The sequence below is a fragment of the Xiphophorus maculatus genome, chromosome 18 (assembly GCF_002775205.1).
Source record: "Xiphophorus maculatus strain JP 163 A chromosome 18, X_maculatus-5.0-male, whole genome shotgun sequence".
NCBI lineage: Eukaryota > Metazoa > Chordata > Actinopteri > Cyprinodontiformes > Poeciliidae > Xiphophorus > Xiphophorus maculatus.
In genome coordinates this window covers 3,185,330-3,204,124 of record NC_036460.1, presented here as the reverse complement: position 1 = coordinate 3,204,124, position 18,795 = coordinate 3,185,330, and the positions used below count along the sequence as shown (strand labels likewise).

The 18,795-nt window shown below is 36.6% G+C and overlaps 1 protein-coding gene across 4 annotated transcripts in view; it reads right to left on the bottom strand.

Moving 5' to 3' along the window:
* Positions 1 to 3,752: 3,752 nt before the first annotated feature.
* caln1 (calneuron 1) overlaps positions 3,753 to 18,795 on the bottom strand; it is a 60,378-nt gene continuing 45,335 nt past the window's right edge. For all 4 annotated transcript variants that reach the window (XM_023350910.1, XM_023350911.1, XM_023350908.1 and 1 more), the window contains 2 exons: positions 14,020 to 14,176; positions 3,753 to 4,965 (listed from right to left, as the gene is read on the bottom strand). In XM_023350910.1, coding sequence (XP_023206678.1) covers positions 4,838 to 4,965; positions 14,020 to 14,176 — 285 coding nt within the window. In that variant the 3' untranslated portion in view covers positions 3,753 to 4,837. The remainder of the gene's footprint in view (positions 4,966 to 14,019; positions 14,177 to 18,795) is intronic.

The following is an 18,795-nucleotide window of genomic DNA, read 5'->3' as shown; positions in this document are numbered from 1 at the left end:
CAAGTAATTATTTAATAATTTACTTGTAAGTTAACAGTGAATGAATAAATAAACTATATTCCAAGCAGTGAAACTAATCTGTTTCCAAACACATGAAAAATATTCCATCAAACAATAAGTCTAATTTGTTTTTCTGAATTATGTAAAGTGTGAATAATGTCGATTTCCTACCAGCGGTGCCTTGGAGGAAACTTTCACTTGAGGTTCTTTGTCTGAACAGAGATCATTGTTTAGCTCAGGTGAGCCAGGTTACCTGATAGATTTGGCTGCTGAGCTCCAGCAGTGAAAGGGGTGGGTGCGCTTGATTCTTTGTGCGGTGTGTGCCAGATGGGTGGAGATTGTGAATGCATTCAAAAGTTTTGGGTTTGCTGATTTAACTTGACAGCCATCCTTTATACTTTAAAGATGCTGCAGAAACCAACAAAGAAATCTAGAAATATATGGATGGAAAAGTATTGTTTTATTATATGGAAAGTGTAAAAGAAAAAAAACTTTTTTAAAGTGTAACTCATTAATCCAAAAATTTTTATCTAGAGTGCCATTTTTTTAAGTGTGATTTTTAAAATTCCCGTTTTTAATATTTTAATTTTAATAATTAATTTCTTTTTTTATTTTATAGTTAATGGTAACACATTAATAAAAATCATTTTAACTGCTCTAGTCTAAATCTAATTTAAACCATTTTATCCTTCAATTAACTACAAATTAAAAAAATAAAACCTGTTGAACACAGGAATTATATTTTTATTTATATAATTTAATTAATTTACCTGTTTTGAAAAAAAACAACCTTTCTGGTTCAATTGACATGTTAATTTCTATTATTCATACAAAAAACTGTCCCAGTTGTTTCTTCCTTTTCTTCTCTTGTCAGTAAACAGTTTACAAACTGGAATGTCGCCCCCATGAGGACAGAGTGAAAACTGCAAATCTGAATGAAACACTGAAGGAATATATATATATATTTTATTCATTTAATTTAACTTAGTGGAGTTAAAATGCTACAGGAAAACACTGAGCAATTACTGTGACTTTTTTTAAATGTAAAATATTTTTCCAAGAAGTCATCCTTCAAAACTTTTATTTCTTTAATTGTTTTATAACTAAATAATGGATCAGGTTTCAGAATGTTTTTATAGAAAATCTGCTATAAAAATAAGACGGAAAAAAAAACAGTTTAAAAAAAAGTTTTTATTGCAACAATTATTTGTTTTGCGTTTATACAGATTTTCATATTTACAAGATTATAATTATTATACCTCTAATAAATAGTACGACTGAAAATCTAGTCTAAGTAAATATTGCACATGCATTAAGTACAGTATGTGCTTGTCTAGATATTCTGTCCAGGTAAATATTTACAAAATTACATGTGAGAATTAAGAAGTGGGAATTATCCATCATGCTACTGCAGAGTAACTCAGCGATGGAGACATGCAACCATTCTGCAGATTTAACTCTTCAAACCAAATGCAATAAAACCAAATAAAATATTTATAAAACACGTTTGCAGGTTTTTGAGACTACATTGGAGCTCAATGAGTTCCAAAGGTAGATAAATTAAACCTTTTACAGGTTCAAAATCTATTTTTATGCCACAGGCAAGAAATTTATCCCAATAAATATCAAGTTTAAATAAAAGCTTCTCTCCCTGTACATTTTACATGACATTTTAGCATCAGTTTTCCAGACGGCTCTGCTTAAAACGTGAAAAATACAGAAGTCACCGTGGAGAGATGTCGCCGCTAGATGGCACTATGACACAACCTGACAAACCAACTTCTCCTTCCATCAGAGTGGATAACAAGTGAAAAATTAAACAAATTAAATCAAATTTCTGTCTAAAAATGCCCGTTACATCTCATGTTTCCATGTGAAAACAGGAACAGACGACATTTAGATGTCTGGTTCATCTCCGTGGAGTTTATGGCTTTGGATGGAGGGTTCAGAGGGAACAGGAAGGACGTCAGCGACCCGGATGTTTCAGGACTCTGAACCCCCCGGAGAGCGGAGAACACCGACAGTCATGCACACACACACACACACACACACACACACGCAGAAACATCGAAACACACACGGGACACACAGAGGTTGCAACATTTACACAAGACACAGGCTCGATTACATGCAGTTAGTGAGGGGCTGCTGGCCCTTTAAGAGTGTAAATGAGAAGCGGTGCAGGAGTTCAGAGCCGAATCAGTGAACAGCGAGTCACCGGAAGCTACGGCGAGTTCAGACGTGTTTTACCACGGCGCTCCAGCGCCATTTTAGATAGAAGAAAGGGCAAAAAATGTCAACATTTTGCAAGAAAAACACAAGATATTTTTATTAGAAATCTTCTAGAAATCGCAAATATTTTTGTTAGTTTGACAAGTTGGAAATTTGCTTGAAAAAAATCAGAAATTTCCAGATTAATCTCTGAGTTTGAAAAGTCAAACATTTCCTAGATAAACTTGAAAAAGTAAAACATAGATAAGTAAAAAAGATGAAAAATTGACACTTGAAAAGTCTAATGTTCAACTTTTCAAACTCAGAAACTTTATATTTTTCTAGATAATTTCTGGGCCTGATCTCAATTTTTTTCTAGCACATTTTTTACTTTTCAAACTCTGAAATTTCTACCTTCTGTCCAGAGAATTTTTCAGACTAAGCTCAAAATTTCTGTAATTTTTCTAGAAAATGTTTGACTTTTGAAACTCGGAAATTTTCATTTTTTCTCTAGAAATTTTCCGAGATTAAAATAACAATTTCAAAGTTTTTTTTCTGGAAGATTTTTAACTTTTCAAACTCAGAAATAATTTTTTTTTTTCAAAAGTTTCTGAGTTCTTTGTTGTTGTTTTTTTGGTGTAAATTCCTCCCCCTTTTCTCTCTACGACGGTCCTAAAACATCATTGTAATATTTTTATGCTGCAAGAACAGAAAAAACAGATTGAATAGCCCGATGTAAAGTATCTGCAGGTGAAAACAGCTAAAATGAATATAAACAGTTATGAGAAAAACTAAGTGCACCCCTTGTTGTTTCACAAGTTTTTCATCAAAAGCAGAGGAAAGGAGACGTTTTGCTGCTCTGGAGTAAACAAGAAAAATTTTAAGTCTTAACTCTATATAGAGAAAAATTATTCACAAGTGGAAAACATTTACGACAGCCGCTAATTTCCCCAGGAGTCGACGTTCAAGCGAAATCACAGAGAGATTAGAAAAACTTGAGAGCTCAATGTTAGACTCTACAGCCCTGAGTCGGCATGTTAGACGATTAATGAACCTCGTTAAGAAACGACAGAGCTAACCAGCTTTGATCAGCAGAGGTCCGTCTATTTCAAAGCACAAGTTAAAGCTGCATCACAAACCGTCTAGAAGTGAGACGACAACAGCAGAGGTGTTGGTCAGAATCCCCAAACTAAAACAACGAGACAAACAGCTGATGTCAGCACAGCGGGGGCCGGGTAGTGATCTGGGCTCGTTCTGCAGCCTGACATCAACTTCCTCCATCCTGAGGTTCAGTCCAAACAGGACAATGAAACAAAACACAGACAGGCTCAAAGGCTTGCACTGGCCTAGTCCAAGTCCAAACTTCAACAAAGTGAAAGACAAAAAACAAAACAAACAAAAAAACCCATAAAATGTTACCAAGTATTTTTGTGCAAATATCTTAGTTCATCTGAAATAAGACAAAACTAATTTACAAATATTTTGTTCTTAATATTGATGAAAAAGTATTAGGACCAGTGTTGACAGAAAAAAAAGATAAATTTCTGCAAAAAAAAACTCAGAAAACTTTGATTTATCTCAGACATTTTTCTAGAAAAAACATAAAAATTCAAGGAATTATGAACTTAGAACCAGCTGATATATCTTCCTAAAAAGTTACTTGTAAGTTAGTTTGTCTTATTGTAAGTGAACTAAGCTGTTTGTAGTAGAAACTAAATCAAAAATGCTTGGTAAAATTTTATGTTTTTGAAGTGAAAAGAGGATGAAAATTCTGAAAGCCAAAACAAACGATAAATAGAAAGGTGAAATAAATAACTAATTTAACTAGAGTGACATTTTTAAATTAGATGAAGGATGGAATCAAAGACCTCCAGGTTAATTAGTTGTGACAAGATGTAAGTAAATCCGGCTTTATAACAATTCAAATCTCTGATTCTGATTATTTGCTACTTATTCTGAAGAAAACATGTCGAAACAGAAAGGATTCGTCTCGATTGAATCGATGATTTACGTGTGTAGATACAAACATTTTGCATCTAATTCAGGTGAAGCCACGGTTTCAGCTCTCTGAAGCGTTAGCGGTCGGGTTCTGGTCAGCGTTCAGCGGACCGGCATCCAGCAGGGGGAAATGATCCGCTCTCATTCAGAAACTTCTCTCACCGTTTCCTAACGCCGGCCCACAGAGTCAGCAGTTAATCAGAGAGCTGAAGTACAGCGGCCCAGCAGGAACCAGGCGGCCATGTTGGTGTGCTTCGGTGGCGCTCGTCCCAGCGTAGTTCATCAGCCTCCTGCTGGGCGCCGGGCCCGCCTCCCGTCTGGAGCGGATCTCAACTCCTGCACTCGTTTCTAAATGTTCGGCTTGAATTATTGCATCAGGGAAACAGAGACGACAGTGGATGTGATGTCAGCCCTTAAAGTCCCTGTTGGAGTAAAGGGGGAGGAGTCTCGGGCGCCTCCTCATGCTGGCTTCATGGCGGGTTTGTTTGGGTCAACTGGAGGCGTTGAAATGAAAAACAAAGCGTGTTTTTTTCCTGGTTGACGGCTTGGATTGCTGCGCCTGGTAGTTCTGTCTACAGCGGCACGGCTTCACCCACCAGGCATGCACATGCAGGCTGGCTCCACCCGGCTACTCCATGCCGTTTCTCAGCATCTGATTGGCTGCGATGAGCATGACGCTGATGATGAAGGCCATGGCGAAAGCGCAGATGAGACTCTTCCTCACGCACGTCTGACGGTTCTTCTTCGACGGGTGGACTGGAACGAGAAGAAGACGAAGAGAAAAGACGGTAAAATAAGAGTCCACAAAAACACGCGCTCGTCTGCGTAGAGACGGATTCAGTCAAGTTCGTATGGCAACCGGCAACTCAAGTTGCTTCACATTTAATTTGATTTATTTGTTTATTTGACAGGAATAATGCAAACAGACAGAACAAAACAAGTCTGTAAGAGTTTATTCCCAATCCGGTGTTTCTATGCATTAAAGTACACACACTTTCTAAATCAAAATACAGTAAAAACGTTTTCCTGTCTACATGCACTGCAAAAACAGAAAATCTTACCAAGTATTTTTGGTCTAGTTTTGTAGTACAAATATCTTAGTATACCTGAAATAAGGAAAAACTAACTTAAAAGTAACTTTTCAGCAAGTTAAAGGAGCTGGCCACGCCCCCAAACCAACGTTTACACTCAAGTAAAAAACTGATGCTCAATTTTACAACTGTGCATCTTGGAAAAGCAGAAGAGGAGCCTCCTGTACAACCAACAAGAATGGATCAACCACTTTCTGGATAGAAAGTCAACGACAAAACACTTGTCTTTTCCAGCAGCCATTATACAGCGGCACAACCAGCTGACCAAATGTGCTGGAGCTCCCTCTTCAACAACACAAATGGTCTAGTTTCTAATGTAAACATGTTAGTGCACATGAAATAAGACAAACCAAACACTCAAGTAACTTGTCAGTAAGATATAGAAGCTTGTTTTAAGTAAATAATGCCTTAACAATGATGAAAAAGTTTAGATTATTTCACTTTTAACAAGAAATTGGAACTAGCATTTTCTCATCAATATTAAGGATTATTTACATAAAACAGGCTCTAATATCTTGCTGAAAAGTTACTTTGTAAATAAGTTTTGTCTCGGATATTTGTTCTAGAAACACCACCAAAAATGCTTGGTAAGATTTTGTGTTTTTGCAGTGTATTTATGCGAACAACCTTGCAAACTCCAATTATAATGAAACATAAAACAATGAAACAGCCAAAAACATGGCATTTTCTCAAATTTCATCATAATCACAGCACACTGGAACAAAGACTAAATTTAATCAATGTTCCAGTTATTATTAGTCTGTGGCAACGCTAAGAAACTTTGATAGTAAAATCTTTTAGGTTTGAACCGCATGTCGGTTCCGTGTCTAATCTTCCGCTGCAGTTTGGAGAAACAGAAATCAGCCTGAAGTGTGAGCTCGTCGTTGTTGTCGCCGGGCAGATTTAACGTCTCATCTGAGTGCTGGAAGGTGACCAGCAGAGACGGACCGTAAGGTAAGTGGCTCAGTTCCTGGGAACAGACTGGCTTCTCCTCAGAAGCCAAATACGCCCATAAAGGTCCAAATGTTCATAAAAACCCAAAGAGGCCGGAACCGGCGCAGCAGAACGGGGAACTTAAAGCGACAGAAACTAATTCTTTCACCTCCAGTTTTAAAATATTATGATGTTCACAATCATAAATGGAAAAAAGTTCATTATTATGACTATATGAAATATAATGTTTGCAAAAGAGCAATAAAAATGCAGAAATAACATAAATTATTATTATTATATTATACCATTCATAATGTTTGTGTTATTATTTAATATAGAAATAATGCCAGACTTACTCCTACTAATAATAGTGATAATATTTTTAAAATTGACATGAAAATAAAAACATACAAAATAGTAATAATATCAATGATTATAATACCACTGGTAATGTTATTAAATATATAAATAATGCCGCACTCAGTATTACTAGTAGAACTACTATCACTACTACAGATACTAATATAACTACTGATACATTTAAAATGTTACATTAAAAAAGCATACAACTACGACTATTAATAATACATTTAAAATGGAAATGATTGGAATATATAGAAAATAATGTTTTATTATTGCTAAAACATCATTCAAGAAATAAAATATTTGTATTGCTAAAATAATAATAGACTGTAGTATATTATTTTAAATGTATTATTAATATTATTATTTATTATCATTACAAATAATACAGTTGATATTATTGGTAATTTTAATAATCTCATACTTACTACTACTAAGAACATTTTTAAAAAGTGATTACAAAAAGCGTACTACTACTACTACTAATAATAATAATAATAATAGTACAATAATGATAATAATACATTCAAAATAGAAATTATTGCTACATAGCAATAATAATACACTGAGTAAATTATCAATATTTATTGGTTGAATACACACTAGTGTGTTTCTGAATCTCCATTCATCGTGTTTTCCTCCATGTTTTCCGTTTCTCTCCTCCTCTGGTACCAGCATGTAGTTCAGCTCTTCATCTCAGACGACTGAAGTGAAATGATTTCACCAGCCGACAGTAATCATGTGAGCTGGGCCAGTGACCCGCGGTGACCTCAGCTCTCACTCAGGCTATTTTTACATCTTAATCCAAGACCTGCTGAAGTCATCAAAACGCTTCCTGGCTGCTGAAGATACCAACTTCTGACCAAGAGAGGAACCGGATATTTGAGGCTCGTTAGTCGGCTGGTTTGGCCTGAGTGACATCACTCAACACGTTCACACGACATAAGTAATAATGTGACAGGCTGCTATAAAAGACTGGGATTTTTTTTCCTTCTGGATTTGAAACATGAGCAACAGAAAAAGACTTGCAATGCCTCTGCTTCACCAGCAGGTCGTGATAAAGAGCAACATCCACATAAAAAGCCAAAAGAAGAAGGTCCTGAGCATGGCTCAGGCAAAATAAGGATTCATGTTTCTGTTGACGGTTCAACAAGCTTTTACTAAACTTTTCAGCTGACATTTGAGATTTTTAGGGACTACAACTGCCAGCGAATATCTGAGATTTCTACAAAATAACTTCATAACAACCTATTTTAAAATGCTGTGCTGGATATCCAACGTAGTGGAGATTGAGCCTTAAAATACTTTCTTAATCTCTCTTTATAATTCCCAGTTAATTTTTTTAACCATTTTCCTACAATTTTACAAAATGTCATTTGTTGTTATACGTTGCATCCATCTTATATTGTATTTATTGTTTAAAATCTGACAATAATAAACTGTCTTTGTAAATTTTCCAATTAAAATCAAGAAATGGTTCATTTTCAGGGACTTTTCTTGCAGATTTTCTGGTGTTTCCTCCATTTTTCTGCATTTTCCATCAGCTCTTACCAACCTGAAGTTACTTAAGTTTGCGTTTGTAACTTGTCAAAAATTGCAAAACGTTTAAGTGGTATAAATATGTTTTCAACACTGTAAACCACCAGCTTTCAAAATGCAAAAGGGTTACCCATATCTGATGTGTATCTTGTGATTTCAGCAGTTTTATGTCACTTCTTCTCTTTTCGCCTCTGTAAAGTGCTTTATGTTACCTTTGACTGCATAAAACAAGCTCTAGATAAAAAGTTTCATTGAAGAGACAAAAACTGCGCTCTACAACATAACCGGTAATCTAACTGCATTTAGCAGGAAGCCAAACTGAGCTCAACGTGTTGCTACTGGAATGAACAGATGTTGAGCTGCTGGACATTAACGACGGAGGGAGATTTCTGTTCTGGACATTAGCTCTCAGTCCAATTACCTGGACCTTCTGTTGGCCGGCGGACGTCCTACAAGCAGCCAAAATTAAACGGGACGTGTTAGGCAAAATTCACATTTTGCATGTTTTTGTTTCTACTGCTTCCAAAAACAACCCAAGCATAAAAAAACAGCTTTTGGCAACAAGTTCATGTTTTTTGGTGTCTGGAAAATGAGCCGTTTCAAATATCTCTCAGTTGTTAAGTCTCATTCGATGGACACTGCACTGTTACCTAGCAACCCCAATGGAACTCTTTTCATCACCTAGCAACCCGACCAGAGTTCCAGCACATTTCAGCTGCACAATGGCTGCTGGAAAAGACAAGTGTTTTGTTGTGGACTTACCATCCAGATACCACTTGTTGCATTGTTGTTGGTTGTGCAGGAGGCTCTACTTCTGCTTTTCAAAGGTGTATGGCTCTAAAATTGCGTGTCAGTTGCAGCCATTTTCACATGTGAGTGTCAACGTTGAGTTGAGGGGCGTGGCCAGCAGCAGCTTATTTGGGTTTAAAGTGACAGGAGGCTCTAAAACAGGCGGAAATCTTTTTATCTAAGAATTATTTTGTTTTGTATAAACCAGGGGTGTCAAACTCATTTTCATTTTGGGCCAAATCAAAATCATGAATCCTCTTAAAGGGCCAAATGTATTGATAAAACCTGTTCACAAACTGCTATCATATTAATGAATCCTTAAAATTATTACTGAACATGTTTTCACTTCCTCCAGGATTCCGTGATTCTTTTTGTGATTCTTTTGCAATAAAAATCAACGCATTTGTGGAACTAATTTGGAAATATTTGAGCTTATTTATGACGGTAAATGCAATGTTTTATTACTCGCTGTACAGATCATGGACTATAATCTGACACCAGTTAAGACTGAAGCAGCTGTTTAGTGCAAGTAAGAAAGTTTTTGACAATTTTTGAGAAAAATCTGCAATAAACTCCCAATTATTAGCGTAAAAAAAGTGCAGGGATTTGTTGATTTTGTGTGAATTTCCACAATAACTCTCAAGAAACTGGAGCAACTGATTGATATGAATCGGCAGTAAACAGATAAAAACTGCATCAATTTGATTGATAACATAATATTTTAGCATTAGTGTTTAGCCTAGCATCTAGAGGGCCACATAAAAAGCTTCGGTGGGCCGGATTTGGCCCACGGGCCTTGAGTTTGACACCCGTTGTAAGACCATAGATCTATCCTAACCTCTTCAAGGAAGAATAATAGGTCACCAGTAATGACCTGTTACTGGTTTCTGGCCTTCTTAAAACATGTGCAGGTGTTTGCGGATGTCGGTATTAGCATGTCCTTCACTATAAAACAGAAACTAAATCTATAAATCATTAAATACACACACCTAGAGGCAACGGGGCCGATTGGAAGTGGCAGGCTTTGACTGGACATCTGCTGCCCGGCATGTTTCCTCTGCTTTACGCCATCAGAACAATTTGTTCAGCTATGAATCAGTGGCTGGTGGGTTTCGGTGGACCAGTTAAATTCTTTATGCTGGCGTTTTTCAGAGCAACGGCGTATTGACTATTGAACGAGGAGAAGCCACGGGGAAATCAAACTTCCTTTCATGCTTCTTCATATATCAGCCGGCTGATGTAATAAGCGCCGGAGGAGCATGATGGATTGGGTCGAGGAAGAACCGCGTTGTGACAGAATGCATTGATTTCTCCATGACTGAGCACATTTTGGTGTTTGTGAGCGCCAGGTGGTTCTGATGGACCCGACGGACAGTTCTGTCTGCGGCGGTCGTCCGTCATCATTAAGCTTCATGTTATCATCCTGCAGCCGTTTTATGGATCCGATGAAGCGCTGGTGAAATCTGGACCTCTCTTAATAACACCAGTGCTGGTCGGGTCGGGTAGTAACTACTTACTTTTACTGGAGTAACTTTTTTGGGAAAAAAGTACTTATAGGAGTATTTTTACTACGCTGTACTTTGAGTAATTTTATTATGAAGTATTTCTACTTTTACTTGAGTAAAATCTCCGGATTTTCTTCCCTCTGAATGGAAAACAAACATGTTTTAACCAGAAATCCACCAGACACAGACTCACACCTGCAGTTTCTGTTAAAGTTTCAGAAGTTTTTTTATTGAAAGAAACATTTTCTTCTGCCTGATTTTGTAATTTTTGTTACTTATATAAATTATTGTCATTTTGGTCCTTAAAATACCAAAATTTCCACTTAACTTTTATATTTTGATACGTCTGATGATGGAATTTTTAAATATTAAATGATTGATAATTTGATCAGTTACTCAGCACTTTTTACCAAATACTTTTTACTTTTACTTGAGTGAAAATGTGTTGCAGTAGTTCTACTCTTACTTCAGTACAATTTTAGCTACTCTGTTGTTCTGGTAAAACTAATCAATAAACTCTCATGCAGGTGGTGATTATAGAGACTTTATTGTTCATTTTGCCTCTAAAAATGAAATATAGATGATTATAAATGAAAAGAAAAGACCAGAATTTTACTGGAAACGCTGACACCTTAAATCATGTGTCAAACTCATGGTTTGCGGGCCAAATCCGGCCTGCTGTCCCTCCAGTTTTTCGCACTAATTTAAGTTAAGTGATGCTAACTCCCACCTGCAGGTGGCAGCATTTCTTTACTTTTACACTGCTGCCTCAGCCTCACCTGATGTGAAGCTATAATCTGTGATCGACGTGGCAAGTAAAAAAATGTCACATTTGCCGTCATACAAAGTGGAAATATAGATTTTAATTCCAAAAAAATCACAAAAAACAATCGCAAAGTCATGGAGAAACTGATCAATGAGAAAAGATGTTCAACATTATTTCATTTTAAGAAATACGTATCAAATATAGACAGCTTTTATTAATATTTTAACAGTTTTGAAAGGGTTTAATCAATGCATTTATGATTTTAATCTGACCCAAATGAAAATGAGTTTGACATCCCTGACCTGCAGCATCATAATGTCTGTTATGATCTTGATCATCGATTTTTCCTGTTAGAAATGCAGGAACTGGTGACGTGCTGACTCAGCGTTTTTTACCATCCAGTTTCATGTTATTAATGAATTAATGCTATAATGGATGTCAGAGAGAAAGTTGTATTTTCCTAATAAGCTTTCAGAGCAAACAATACATCAATCGCAGTGAACACACACTGAATGACATTTCAGAACTGCAAAATAATTAAGAAAATGTTTTTGGTCAGTTGGTTTCCACCAAAAATGTTTTAAAGTTTGACAACAACATTAGCTTTAGAGTGACTGGTGCAGTTTTTAAAATGATGTTTACAATCCAAAGCTAAATGTCCGACATGAACATGATTAGCACATGCATAAGATCTAATGTTATCACTTTCCTTGAATTTATTTTCTGTGTAAAAACACTGCGAAACATTTTCGACTAAAAGATGCTAGCTAACTGTTTACATTAGCATACAGCCTTTTTAATCAAATGTCAGCATGACTTTCTAAGTTACATAGAAGAATATTATGCTAATGCTTCACGGTTTAAAAAGCACAATTTATATTATCTGAAAAACTGTAAGTCCTAAGTGAATGGTGTTTTTATTCCCACACAACAAAATTTTAATTCAAAGGTTTGTAAGTTACCGAATGTGTTAGCATAAACATTTAGGCTAAAGTGCTAGCACAAATTTCTGGGTCACATCAGAGAAAACCATCCTAGTGTTTCGGCTTTAAGGTTAAATGCTAACGTTTTAGTTCAACTTAAATGGCAAAAGAATGTTAGCATGATTTCAGTTTGGAAAAGAAAAAACATAAATAAATAAATAATTGATTAAAATGTAAGTTCATGATTTAGATTTCCAAAGGTCTGGTTTGGTTTTCAAGCCAATGATCCACTTAGCAGTCCGAAAGACATTTCAGTAAATTATTATTTTTAATAATATAAAAAATATATATAAAACAAATAACCAACTGCTTGTTAGGAAGAATAAGAACAGCACACACTGCCATGAAGAAAAAACATTTTAAAAAGATAAAATTACCACAAAAACAATACAACAGATGAGACTCTTAAATCTAAAGACTAACATCATCTCACCATAGAGTATCTGCTTTTATTTTTATTGTTTTTTTTAGTGGTACACAGAACTAGACTCATTTCACTATTTTTACTGCAAAAACACAAAATTTAACCAAATATTTTTAGTCTAGTTTCTAGTGCAAACATCTTAGTACACAATCAATAAGAAAAAACTACCGTAAAAGTTATTTTTCGGATATAGGAGTTTGTTTTAAGTAAATAATTCCTTATTATTGATGACAAATTATTTGTCCTGCCGACAGATTATTTAACTCATAACATAGTGAAAAAGTATAAGTGAAATAATTGGCCAGTTGAAATAGAACTGGGTTGCTAGGTAACGGGCGGGGTGTGGCTGGTGTTGCTAGGTAACGGGCTGGGCGTGGCTGGTGTTGCTAGGTAACGGCGGAACATTCTACCAGTGAAACTAGAAATTATTCATCAAAATTAAAGAATGATTTACTGAAAATAATCTCCTATGTCTTCCTGAAAAGTTACTTTTAAGTTAGTTTTGTCTTATTTCAAGTGTGCGAAGTTATTTACACTATAACCAGACAAAAATACTTGGTGAGATTTTGTGTGTTTGCAGTGTTTAATTGAATCTGCAACTACTTTTATAAACTCTATCAGATGTTTCAACTAGTTGAACTCCTGCTTGCATCGACGCTAATGAACACTCAGCAGCGTTTATTTTCACCAATGCCAAGAACTGCTTGTTTCAATTGACTTGGGTTTATTAAGAAAACTATAATTACAACAATATGTATTTTAAAAATACAGATATTTGCAGTAAAATGCTTTTTTTGGGTCTCATTTTACTGTGGATATTGATCGTCTTTGTACCATAAGGAAACAAACTGCTACAGTTCATCCTTTGAGATTAAAAGCTGGCACATCAAAACATATTTCCTGAAATATCTCTTCTTCTGCAGCTAATATCTATAAGTTGTTGTTTTTTAAAAACGTATGAAGACCCTGAACAGAAATGACTGTGGAGGCTGAGTCACTGGATCTGAATCGAAAGCTGGCATTTCAAAAAGCTGGATGATAATTAGCTTAGAAGAAACAATGACACTCGCTGTTTTAATGGAGAGAAAAGAGAGTCCTAGAATACCCTCTGCTGCGCTCACATCCATAAATTTCGGATGGCTGTTGGTGCAGAGAGGAGTCATGCATATTTCATGCGAGCCACAGCTGAACAGCTGACCAGCTGACACTCGTCCTCACAAACGCCCCAAATCAATAAATCAGCAGGTGTGCTGGGACTCTGTTGGCTGGAGATGTTGATGAGAAAGCTTAAATCCTTTCTGACAGCCGGGATAAGTTCCTCCCTCTCTCTGCCCACGCGGCGCCCAGCGCCTGTCTGTGACACGTCCATGTGCCTAAAGTGCTTGCGTGTGAAATTAGCCCAGGGACTTTCACTCACCTCCCTCAAACTCCGTCTGACAGTTACCGGAGTTTTCCTTCAGGCTTTCTTCCTCGTTGATGATGATGTTCTCGATGTCCTTCATGGTCAGGTGATCGCGGAAAGCGTAGAAGAGGATGTGTTTCAGCTCCTCCAGGGTGATCCGCTGCATGTCAAACTGCAACAAGAGCGAGAGAGAGATGAGCAGGAAAGTTAAAAATAAAAGACGAATCCTCTTACATATTTTTTTTAAAGTGTTTTTTTTTTGTTCTTTTTTTTTTTTTTTTGCTGGGCAGCTGGTAGAACGATCAACTGAAGCAGCAACTCAACCAGAGAAACATTTTACAAACATCCTCAGATCAAAACATCCGTTCTCCTGTTCATAGCTCACATGTGAAAACAAAGGACTGTCACGACAACACATTTTTCTGGACGATAAATCATCCCAGACGTTATCGCGATACACGATAATAATGATGTTTTGAGACGATTTTCAAGTAACATGACAAGAACACATTCTCAAAATTCGACAAACTTCAAACTCTGGAAATGGAAGACATTTTAAACATCCAAAATAAACAAACAAAACAACAAAGTAAACTAATTATAAAGTATCTGTAAAAAATAAGAGCTAATTCAGACTGAAGACTTTTATCCTCCAGTTTTTGGTAGAAGGAGAGAAAACAATAAATCATACAAATTATCATGCGATTAACTGATTAATCGATTTATTGCTTATTGCAACACGCCTAATTAAAATGTCAAATGCATTAGTCATTCCATGTTTTGGCTGAATCTTTGCGCACGCAGGTTCAAATCTCATAATGTGGGAATAATTTAAATAATTTAATAGTTTATCTGGTTGATGAGTATAAAAAGATCCTGTATCTTCTACCTTCTTCCTTTTCAAACTAATTATGTAAAATCCACGTCAGCGGGCATTATTATTTATTATTTAACTTTTTTCTTGTTTTTACTTTTTTTGTTTGAAATCAATAAACACCTAGAAACTAAAAGGGTGTTGATCTGATGATCACATGAAACACTGAAAACAAATCGGTGAGAGATTAGATGGTTTATTAATGTAAAGGTTAGAAAAGGAGTTTCAGATGAGAAAGTTTTTATGGTTTGTTTTCTGTGGGAAAACTTTTAAAGAGACTAATTTGTCTGGATTCGTATTGTTGCACTGCAAAAACACAAAATCCTACCAAGTATTTTATAGTTTCAAGTGCAAAAATATGAGTACACTAAATGTAAGACAAAACTAACCTGAAGTTATTTCAGCAAGATATAGGAGGTTATTTTAAGTCAATAATTCTTTAATGTAGATGAAAAAGTTCTAGTTTGTTTGGCAGATTATTTTACTTAAAACATTTTCCCTAAGTTATAAATGAAATAATCTGCCAGCTCACCTCTGACCCCGACCAACGCACCGGTGTTGCTTGCTGGCAAATTTTTGCAGGAAACATTTTTTTCTAGCAAATTTAAGTAAAAAAAAAAAAAAAAAAAGCCATATTTATATTCACACAGGATAAAAATTCAGTTTTATAAATTCAATGTCTTAAAAAACAGTTTGATTCTCATGAGACATAAAAATAATTCAGGTCGCAGCCCTGCGTCTCCAACGCCAAACCATGGATCCGTTCATGCCGAGCCAGCGGCCATCGACCTGTCCCGCCGGATCGATGGCCTTCAACTTAAAGCTGCATCATATCAACTTCTTCATGTCGTTTCCTGGATGAGGGGTTTGAGTTTGAAGACATTCCTCCGTCGTGGCTGCTGCCAGCATGTGTTTGTTCTAAATGAAAATCAGCGCTTTCTTCTTTGATTTCCAATTTTGACTTCCAATGATTCACTTCCTGCTAAAGAGCGCCCCCTGGTGGTTGAAGAAAAATCCACAGAAAAGCCGCACCGGGCTACAAGCCGCATGGTTGAAAGCGTGGGAGAAAAGTAGCGGCTTATAGTCCAAAGATTACGGTAAATGAAACTAGTTACTACCCAACTCTGAGACTAACTAGAAAATCCCATCTTTATCTCCCTGACTTAAGCTTTTTTTAAGTTTATCAGCCACAGTGTAAATTGCTTTTTCTGACTCAGATTTCTAACAGAGCGCTAATGTTTTCCTCCAAATGAAAACATTCTGAAATGAGAAACCACTCCCGATGTAGCTGGAGCGAAGCTGCAGCAGCCGCCGCTCGGTGCTGCAGCAGCCGCCGCTCGGTGCTGCAGCAGCCGCCGCTCGGTGCTGCAGCAGCCGCCGCTCGGTGCTGCAGCAGCCGCCGCTCGGTGCTGCAGCCAGCTCCTCCCTGATTGTTTTCTAAACCTTCGCTGCTGCCTGACGCCGATGGCAGGCATCAAGAGACGGCCAAGAGCTTCGTCTGCCAGGGCAAACGAGCACGAGTACTTCAGGGACACATAAAAAAAATCTATTTATTTTCTGCCTCCTCAGACTTTCTGAGTCTATATTCACCGCCGATTGACCTTTCAGGAGAGAGTAGCGAAAAGAATAACACACCTCGACCTGAAATGACTCCCACTGCTGCATGACCTTCAGATTCACGCTGACACCTTTGGCTCCTGTTTGTCCCGCCTTCTCCCCTGAAGTTCAGGCTGCAGAGTCATCACAAAGCTAATGGAGGCGTTGGAAAAGGTGGAAATGTCACAACCTGTGAAGACCTGCTGCTGCTGAAAGCGAACAGTTGTTTCTTTCTCTTTCTCCTTCTGCTTGTTCTGTAGCAGCGTTTCTCAAACGTTTCCAGGCCGAGGATCACTTACCCCCTCTAACAAACACGCAGAGTCCATTTAGCTAGCAATAACCTCAGCAAAAACACAACATCTCACTTTATACACTGCAAAAACACAACATCTCACTTTATACACTGCAAAAACACAACATCTCACTTTATACGCTGCAAACACACAACATCTCACTTTATACACTGCAAAAACACAACATCTCACTTTATACACTGCAAAAACACAACATCTCACTTTATACGCTGCAAAAACACAACATCTCACTTTATACGCTGCAAACACACAACATCTGACTTTATACGCTGCAAACACACAACATCTCACTTTATACACTGCAAAAACACAACATCTCACTTTATACACTGCAAAAACACAACATCTCACTTTATACGCTGCAAAAACACAACATCTCACTTTATACGCTGCAAAAACACAACATCTCACTTTATACGCTGCAAACACACAACATCTGACTTTATACGCTGCAAACACACAACATCTCACTTTATACACTGCAAAAACACAACATCTCACTTTATACACTGCAAAAACACAACATCTCACTTTATACGCTGCAAAAACACAACATCTCACTTTATACACTGCAAAAACACAACATCTCACTTTATACGCTGCAAAAACACAACATCTCACTTTATACACTGCAAAAACACAACATCTCACTTTATACGCTGCAAACACACAACATCTCACTTTATACACTGCAAAAGCACAACATCTTACCAAGTATTTTTATTCTAGTCTCTGGTGTAAATATCTTAGTACACTGGAAATAAGACAAACTATCTTAAAAGCAACTTTTTAGCAGGATATGGACACTAGATTTAAGTAAATAATTATTTTATATTGATGAAAATTTTCCAGTTCCACTGGCAGATTATATAATTTATCTGCCAATAGAACAAGTACTTTTTCATTTTTTATTTATTTATTTTTTAGAAAAAGTTGCTTTACAAACGATTAATTGAGTGGAACTGAATACAAATGTGTCACACACCAATTATTAGGATCACATTTTCACTTCACCCTAATAAAACATGTTGACGCTTCGTTTCAAAATGACAAAATGAATCCGATTTAAGGGATTTAAACACTTTTACAAGCCACTAATAGTCGTGCTAAATACTAACTTCCACATTTTTTCTGCAGTGAGATTTCTCACAATCTGTTTGAATCCAGTCGATTTGATCAAACTGAAATGATTCATTTCTGTCTTTAGACTGAAGGGGGGAGACAGATAATCAAAGGAAGTCACCCTGACGAGAAAGCTCTGTACATTTGCACAGTCATAAATGAGGTTCACACACACACACACACACCCACACACACACACACACACACACACACACACACACACACACACACGAGGTGCCAAGAGCCTGCGTCCATCCATCTGTTGAGTTCAGCCTGTTGCGGTTCGGCCAACAGATAGCGCTGCGCATGCACTGCATTTAAAGCAACAGGGTTTAATATCTTCAGCTTTCAAAATATACCTAAATCCACTGGAAATACAAAAAAGATGAGCAACTACTAATTTGGTCATTTAAGTTAGTTACTTTTTAAATACATCAACTGGAACAAAACATGTGTGAATCTGGAGGTTTGCTGCGTCTCGTTCTTCTTACGGCTCATTCAGTGAAAACCCGAAACAGAAGATATCAATTTTAAAAAACAAAACAGTCATAATCCTGTTTGAAATATTGACTTCGCAGTGAAAAAAGATCCTGAGTGCCACTGCAACGACCAGCGAGAAACAAAAGCCTCATGCAATTATAAAATATTCATGGTTAAATTATTTGGAGAAGTTAAACACTTTGGCTGTTTTAATGCTGACTGGTTTCCTTCTGCACACTGAAAAAAATATTCCTAAAAAGAATTACTCACATTTGTTACGGCTAACTTTAAGCTTCAATTCAGAATTACATTTTGAGCAAAAGTAATAAAATTACCCGTAACAACTTAGAGTATTTGTTGATCCAAAGAAACATTTTCAGTGCATATGCTGGAATAATAAAAACA